At 44.4% G+C, this 8,031-nt stretch overlaps 1 protein-coding gene across 2 annotated transcripts; it reads right to left on the reverse strand.

The window, feature by feature from the left end:
- Window positions 1-2,086: 2,086 nt before the first annotated feature.
- ddx5 (DEAD (Asp-Glu-Ala-Asp) box helicase 5) lies at window positions 2,087-7,745 on the reverse strand. Of its 2 annotated transcripts, none has more exons than XM_056400872.1 (13): window positions 7,584-7,745; window positions 6,681-6,846; window positions 6,455-6,551; window positions 6,237-6,370; window positions 6,087-6,152; window positions 5,687-5,828; window positions 5,443-5,603; window positions 5,154-5,326; window positions 4,949-5,059; window positions 4,780-4,841; window positions 4,629-4,688; window positions 3,058-3,279; window positions 2,087-2,833 (listed from the first exon to the last, which is right to left on the reverse strand). In XM_056400872.1, the coding sequence occupies exons 1-13, from the start codon at window positions 7,634-7,636 to the stop codon at window positions 2,424-2,426; spliced, it is 1,857 nt and encodes a 618-aa protein (XP_056256847.1). In that variant the 5' UTR covers window positions 7,637-7,745; the 3' UTR covers window positions 2,087-2,423. The 2 variants fall into 2 exon arrangements, with proteins under 2 accessions (XP_056256847.1, XP_056256848.1); XM_056400873.1 differs by having other exon boundaries at window positions 2,663-2,833; window positions 3,045-3,279.
- Between the last annotated feature and the right edge of the window lie 286 nt (window positions 7,746-8,031).

Below are 8,031 nucleotides of genomic sequence, written 5' to 3' on the forward strand. Positions count from 1 at the left end.
GTTTCAGCTCATTGTTTTGGTTTTCTGTTTGCAAAAAATATATATACATACATATATATATATATATATACATGCATACAAATATAGATAAAAGAGCCTGATGTTTCCCTCAGGAGTTGGTAGAGACTGAAGAGTGAGCTTTATCAATGTTATGTTCACAGTTCGTTTCCGCTGTTTTGCAAAATGACCACAGTTGATTTTACACTTCTTTACAAAAGCGCTGATAAGCAGTAACATTTGTTTTCTTCACATGGTTCAGATGTTCACGTTACTGTGTCCACCTCGCCCACCTGTTTAAACTCCACATTGTGCAATTCACCTGAGATAAGCACAGAGTGTTTCACCTCCGATAACCTGTGTCACTTATTCTTCGGTTTCTTTCTGCCGACATGTTTTTTTTTTGTGTACAAATGATGCTGTCAACAGCAGGGTGAGGCCGTCTCATATCATCAGGATTAAAAAAAAAAAAAAACAATTCTCTTACTGATGAAACGAGGGACGCTCTTTAGTATTTACCCAGAGAGCGTTCCACACATACTTCCAGGCGATGCTTCTGTAAATATGTGGAAAGCTATTTAATTCAGCCGCGCCCACAGCACTTGAGAACAGCAGGGACTCTGGTGTGTTATCAGCAGGAGCCACTGACCTGTGACCCGGTATCAGTCTTTTTAAAAGAACACACGGCTGAGGTGGGGCAACAGCTGAACAATGACACCCGTCACATGGACTAAAGGGCCCAGTTAACAACATAATGACAAAATTTATCATTCTTAGCATCAAAAACATGAGTACCAAACAATACTAAACAATTTATATGTTTGACAGCAGAGAGATTCACTCTGAAAATATGATAAATACATATATTAGAACATTAATCACTTGTTTCTTTATAAAGTACCTAATAAAATTGTGCACAGTGTCCGACAGCCAAGATAAATGAGTGGTTTAGACTGTTTTTCCTTTAAATGAAAAGTTTGAAATTCCAACACACTGAACACTTTAGGTGATTTTATATTTCTGTTCCCATGGGTCAGTTGTTTCTCAATCTGCCCATGTGCAGCAACACAGTTTTCTCATGCATTCATTCATTCATTCATTCGCCATACCGCTCATCCTTTCTGGGTCGAGGGGGTGCTGGAGCCAATCCCGGCTGACGTTGGGCGAGGGCGGGGTACAACCCTGCACAGGTGGGCCAGTCTATCCACAGGGCTGAAATATAGAGACAAACATTCATGCTCACACTCACACCTACAGGTAGTTTACAGTCTCCAATCAACCTGAACCTGCATGTCTTTGGATTGTGGGAGGAACCCGGAGCAGCAAGAGGAAACCCATGCAGGCACGAGAAGTACGTGCAAACTCCACACAGAAACCTTTCTTACTGCTGCGACAGCGCTAACCCACTGGTGCACCGTACCGCTCATGTCAGAACAAAGCACTTCAGACAAAAAAAAAACACACTGGTTAGTGTTTGTTTTGTTTTTTTGAGGGTGGAAAAGGCCGTTTGTTCCTCCTCCACAAGATGGAGACGGAGCTTGAAAACAGCTGACGGGTGTATTTGGGTTGAGGAGAGTTTAAATTGTCATTGTTTGAGACTTTACTGGCTTTTGTCATGAGATGTTTTCCGAGAGCCGTCATCAAATTATCATTAGCGTGGCCAGTACATCTCCATTATAAGTCATCTTTACCGGCATGTGATGGGCACAAGACTGACCGGGAAAACAAGTTACCAATCCCTCTCAGCTGCTGGGACACAGGACAGGAAGCGTGCACGAGGGAGGTGCTGATGTGCATGTCATATACATTTCTAATTTTGCTACTTATGTTTTGGCAACAACAACAAAGCCAGAATCACTGTAACCACCAGTTTCCCCTTGCAGATGTTATACAATATCACACACATGAAGCCTTTGATATTAAGTGACATGCTGGTTTGAGCAGTTACCATAGTGACTGGACATGGTGCCTGAGTTACTATATTTGTGAAACATGACACCTGCTGGAGAGGAAGGGTAGACCCAGGGTTAAAAATCAGATGTCACTAGTAACCTGCAGAACTTTTCCAAATTTAGAACAAAAACCAAAAAACACCAAAGTCTCTTTTTTTTGTTTTATTTGAAAGATCATGCAGTGCACGTCCAAGGTAGGAGCTTAACATCACTTTCAATGATACACGTGAAAAACCAATACATTTGTAATTACCTAGTACAAAACAAAACTAATTACCGAGGAATGTAACAAATTAAATAATAGGAAAACAAGTGTGCAACACAACTACTGCTGCACTGCAGATCTTAAAAGGTTTGATAGGAGGTTGAAGTTGTTTGTAACCCTGTTGAGTAAATACAAAAATTCTGGATTATCTATTGAACTTAAAACATGACAAAAAGCAATAAATTACTTCTTTCAAGTGTGTGGTGCGTTTACTGAGAGAACTGAGGAGGCATGGGGTAGGGCACCAGCGGAGCAGGATGCTGCTGTGGAGCCTGTGCCTGGGGGAAGGGGAAAGGGGGGTGACCAGCGCCGTTCTGTGCGCCAGGCTTGGGAGCAAACTGCTGGGCCTGGAAGTTGTTCTGGCCTCCAAAGGCTCCCGGTTGGCTGTTACCAAAGTTGGACTGTCCATTACCGTTGTAGTTGCCTCCACCGAAGCCGTTGCTGCTGGTATTGCCCCCATAGCCTCCATTCTGTGTGTTTGTGCCAAAGGCTTTGTTTGGTCCGTTGTCAAACCCTCTACCGTTATCCCTGTCCCTAAAACTGCCAAAATCCCGCCTTCCAGAATACCTATCCCGGCGGTCATCTCTGTAATCACCACCTCTGCCTCCCCTTGAACGACCTGGAAGAGAAAACAAGCTTTTAAACAAAGAGAAAAAATGGCTACAGTCATGTTATGTATTATTGTATGATTTTTTGTTAAGCAAAAACTGGCTTGATACCGCTAAAGTTCATGAATCCATCCCCTTCTCAGAACAATCAAAAAAAGAAAAAAGCAGCAGGAAAAAAAAAAAAAAGTGGCTGCAGTTCACAGCACAGTTTCTGTATCTCACCAATTAGATTTACCTCCTCTGTCTTCTGCCATCTGGAGGAGCTTGGGGTTGATTGCCTGGTTGGCCTCACGAAGCACAGAGATGAGGTCGCTGGCCTGCCTCATGTTGTTTGGAGTGAAGAAGGTATAAGCTGTGCCTGTCTTTTGGCTACGAGCTGTTCGGCCAATGCGGTGGATATAGTCCTCTGAGTTGTTGGGGTAGTCAAAGTTGATGACAAATTTCACGTCTTCAACATCTGTAAGATTGTGTTGCGTTGTGGCATAAAGGAAGAGGAGGACAGCACACAAAAGACGTGCGCCAGCGCCACCACAACAACCAGATCAAAAACAAAGAGGCCAAGTTAGTACTGTCATGAGGTGGAGATAGCGAGTAAAATCCACAAGCTGCAAAAAACTGGAATTAGGCAAAGCTACAGATACGTTTACTCCACGGGGAGACTACGGTGGGAAAAGAGAAACGATGCACACTCCATTAGCTTCCAATCCAGTGGGATAAAATAAAAACCCTCCCCCTCCTGAGCCACTGGCAACCCACCCTCAGAAAGAATGGATCAGAAGTCTTACCATTTTTTGGAGTATGCATTCACTAGTCCATTCCCATTGCAGCACACGCCCCACATACTGTCAAGTGACCCTCAGGTGTCTGTACACAGTAGGGCTGCTATGCACACTACTGCCTCCTAGTGTTCTCAAACTAGCACTTAACCAATGTCCCTTCGTCACGCTCACTCATGAGATGCTGGCTATAATGCTCACACTGCAGTGTCTCTTGCCAAGAAAAGCGGTAGCTCTGAACCAAAATGCAGGATGCCTACAAACAATGCATCCCGACTCTCGGCATGGCAAGATTTTTCCAGACCCAGTGTTCACTTGATCTTAATGTCTCTCGTTGGCAGGTCTCGACATGACTTTGAAACGCAGGCGAGGGAGGAGTGTGAGCTTGGATTTTGTCCAAGTGTGTCCAACTAGCATGTCCCACTGTCACCAAAAGCGCCAGTAGCCATGTCATTACAGAGGTGAAGGTATGATCGATCTGACAGACTGCTCTTCCGACAGAAGTTTAGGAAACTGCAACAGTAATGCCACCCATGCTTTACAACAGGTTTACACAACAGAAAGCACCTTCCAAATGACTCAAATGGCTTGCAATGCAGTGCCCAAACAAATATGCAAGACAATAGGAGACAGTGTAGCTGGGCTTTGAGCTGGGACAGTTACAGAGCCTGGGTGTGTGAAGCAGTCCAAACCATTGCCAGAGAACAGACGAGCATATGGGGGAGGAACTGTGGCCAGCCCTCAACTCGCCCCCCTTTTTAGGCAGGCCAGAGCGTTATGCTGCACTTGGGCCTGGTCACCTCTGTATATCTGCACGACTGGGAGACCCGTGCCTCGCCAGTCAGGACACCTCCAAGAATCCTCCTTCCCCCTCTGGAGACCTGGGCTTGTCATGCCAAGGCCCTGCCATATAGACTGCTCCTTCAGGTCAGGGGAGAAACTCAGAAAGAAGCAGAAGAGTTAAAGAAAGCAAATACACTTTCTTTTTAAAATACTTAGGAGTAAATAACAGTTCAGGGAGGATACTGACCTAGACCTCTGGAGGCAACATCTGTGGCAATGAGAATTGGAGCCTTTCCATATTTGAACTCTGAAATAAAAAAATAAATAAAATAAAAAGATTAAATACAAGACTGCTAAGATTACCCTGAGATGTAAATTTATTGGTTATTCAAGCTTACCATTGAGAACCCAGTCTCTTTCCTGCTGGCTTTTATCTCCATGGATTCCCATAGCCGGCCACCTAACAGAAGTGATGGGGTCAATGTTAATTTTTTTGTACTTCACAACTAGAAAGTCAGAACAACAGAAGCTCTCATGTTTTGAATCTGTATTCATTTCAACACGTACCCATCCCTTCTCATCCTCCTCGTGAGGTCATCACATCGCCTCTTTGTCTCTACAAAGATGATGGTCTTGTTCTCCTTCTCACTCATGATTTCCTCAAGCAGACGGATGAGTCTGAAAGAAGACAGTTGCTCCGTAAAGAATCTATCACTAATGTCAAAAGATCTGCTTCAACACTTGGCGTTACCAGCATGGACATATTACTCACTTGTTCTCCTTCTCTCCATCATTGCAGACATCCACGATCTGCAGGATGTTGTGATTTGCACTGAGCTGCAGTGCTCCAACATTGATCTGGACATACTCCTTCAGGAAGTCCTCTGCCAGCTGGCGGACCTCTTTTGGCCAAGTGGCACTCCACATCAGGGTCTGACGGTCAGGCTGCAAAACAGTACAACAATTAGCAACCAGTTTGCTCAAAGTAATATACAGACAGTGACATGGTCTTTCACTTCTGAATGTGTTAAAAGCCACTAACTAAATCAAAAGTAACTTACTCTGATTTGGTCGACAATTTTCCGGATCTGTGGCTCGAAACCCATGTCCAGCATTCTGTCAGCCTCGTCCAGTACAAGGTAAGTGCAACGTCGAAGGTTCGTCTTTCCTGCTTCAAGGAAGTCGATGAGCCTTCCTGGGGTGGCGATGCAGATCTCCACACCTATAATGATAGTTATTGTAAGAGTTACGCGCTTGACACCAAGGAGAATGTTTTAAGTGTTTCGCAAAAGAGATAAAAAATACCTCTTTCCAAGTCACGGATCTGCGGTCCTTTGGGTGCTCCACCATAGATACAGGTGGACTTGAGGCGAGAAGCTCTGCCATATTCTGCAGCCACCTGTTGCACCTGCTGAGCCAGCTCACGGGTTGGGGCCAGCACCAAGCACTATCGTGGGGAAAATTATAGGTTTTTAGTCAATGAACAGGTGGGTATGCATCTCACACCACCATGATCAGCGTTCCTTATTCTTTCCTTCCTATTCTGAGTGCTGAAATAAGAAGCACATTGGGGAGGCTACTTTCTGGTCATTTTTCAACATCAGACCACTTGTATACATGTTACATTAATTTGTGATTTACCAAAAGCCCATCTCTGAGATAAAAGCATGGAGAACTAGTGTGCAACTCTGTTGTGACTACTTACAATTGGACCGTCTCCACGTTCCAGGAAAGGCTGGTGGTTGATGTGCACGATGGCAGGCAACAGGTACTGCAAAGCAAAATAACACTATCAGCACAGGTCGTTGGAGTATTTGTTGATATTACAACTAATGTCTTTTGTCAAACAACTTACAGACAGCGTTTTGCCAGAGCCAGTCTGTGCAATGCCGACCATATCTTTGCCACTAAGAGCCAGAGGCCATCCCTGAGCTTGGATGGGTGTTGGTTCAGTCCAGTTCATTTTGTTGATCACATCCATCACATAAGCTGTAGAATAGAGGACAGCAAATTAATTGCAGCACACACAAACCACCTTTGAGGTATAGTTTCTCTAATTATGGTAAAACTTACATGGAAAGCTGGCCTCGTGGAACTTGGCAATGGGATTTGGGCACTCTCGCCCCTTCACTGTAATTGTTTTGGCCCTCCGGTATTGTTCAACTTCTTGCTGCAAGATAAGAGCAAATGAAACTTCAGTTCAGCAGTCATAACCCATTGCATAACTGCAACACGTGTGTGAGGGAGCACATTTCAAGCTGTGTTGCGTAACATTTCATGGACCACGCAGATTACATACCGGTGGCCTCCGGGTAACGTCGGGATGCTGCTGATAGAAGTTTTTCTCAAACTTTGGGAGCTCGTCCAGGTTCCAGTGTTTTTTCCGCAGCCGATCACCAGGGTTGCCGAACTTTCCTCCACCGCCACCACGGTTGCCACCAAAGCGAGGAGGACCACCGCCATAGCTGCAATAAATTAAGTCGTGGTTCACAAAGTCAGATGGGACTGAAGTTATGGCATTAACGGGGGCAATAACAGCAATTCAAAACGATCAGAGCACCATCTTAACTGCGTCACTCTGAAATTATATAGCTGCCATATACTTTCCAGCCAGCAGAGGAACAATGGAAAAACAGCCGGCATTTTGTATCCGCATTCAAGCTGCCACATGGCGAAAAGCCGACTAGCCAGCTGTATTAGCATCACTGCTCCGCGCTGGAGCAAAACACATTACATGTGACCAACAAAGTAAATATCGTGGGCAGACTATCGTGTAAAATATGTAGATAACATAGTAGTCCAGCGATTTCCATAGTCTGTGCTGATATTAAGTGTTTCTTACGGGGATGAAATGAGAAATGTAACGCCGGGTTAGCTAACGGGAAGCTAAAGCTACCCTGAAGCTAACGGAAAGCCACCGTGCCGGGGCACGAGGCCAGACAAGGCCTTGAGCCAAAGACAACGGGCTCCGTTCACCGGAGGCCTTGGCCTTGTGTGGGTAAATAAAGCCGTACAACTGCTTGCTTTTCACATTTGTAGGCTCTCAATTAAAAACAAATAGTTAATTGTGGCAATTCCTTCGAAATTCAACCACAATATTTAGTTGAGCGTCTTATTTTTTCGGCGACGAGTCTTGTCAGCCATTTCTACGAATCACACAAGAGCAAAATTGGCCTCAAATACGAAAAAGGAATGTACTTACCCTCTATCTCTATCTCTGTCCCTGCCGCGGTCTCTGTCGGAATATCCAGGCATTTTGTAAACTAACTTTATAAATAAAAAAGATAAATACTCAACACTGTGGCTTAACCGCCGACTAAAAAAACCCGACCGGCAGTGGTGCTGAAATGCCGGTAATGTAAAAATGAGGTCCGGTTTATATAGCAAGAGGAAGTACACCTTCCGATGTGTTCATCCGCCATACGGTTCCCGACTTCAGTGTTTGACGACTGAAAACATAGACACACAGCGGAACTGTGATACTGTTTTAAATTCACTGTAACGCTTATCGAAAATATTACACAAGGATCCCCCAAAGCCCCTACTGAATATACTTTATGATCTAGCTTAGAACAGTTTCATGATTAAAGTTTTAAAAATCACACACAATTGCTTGTATAGATCTTAAAGATCAGGAACTATATTTGGTA

This window comes from Seriola aureovittata, chromosome 17 (genome assembly GCF_021018895.1).
Source record: "Seriola aureovittata isolate HTS-2021-v1 ecotype China chromosome 17, ASM2101889v1, whole genome shotgun sequence".
NCBI classification, from domain to species: Eukaryota; Metazoa; Chordata; class Actinopteri; order Carangiformes; family Carangidae; genus Seriola; species Seriola aureovittata.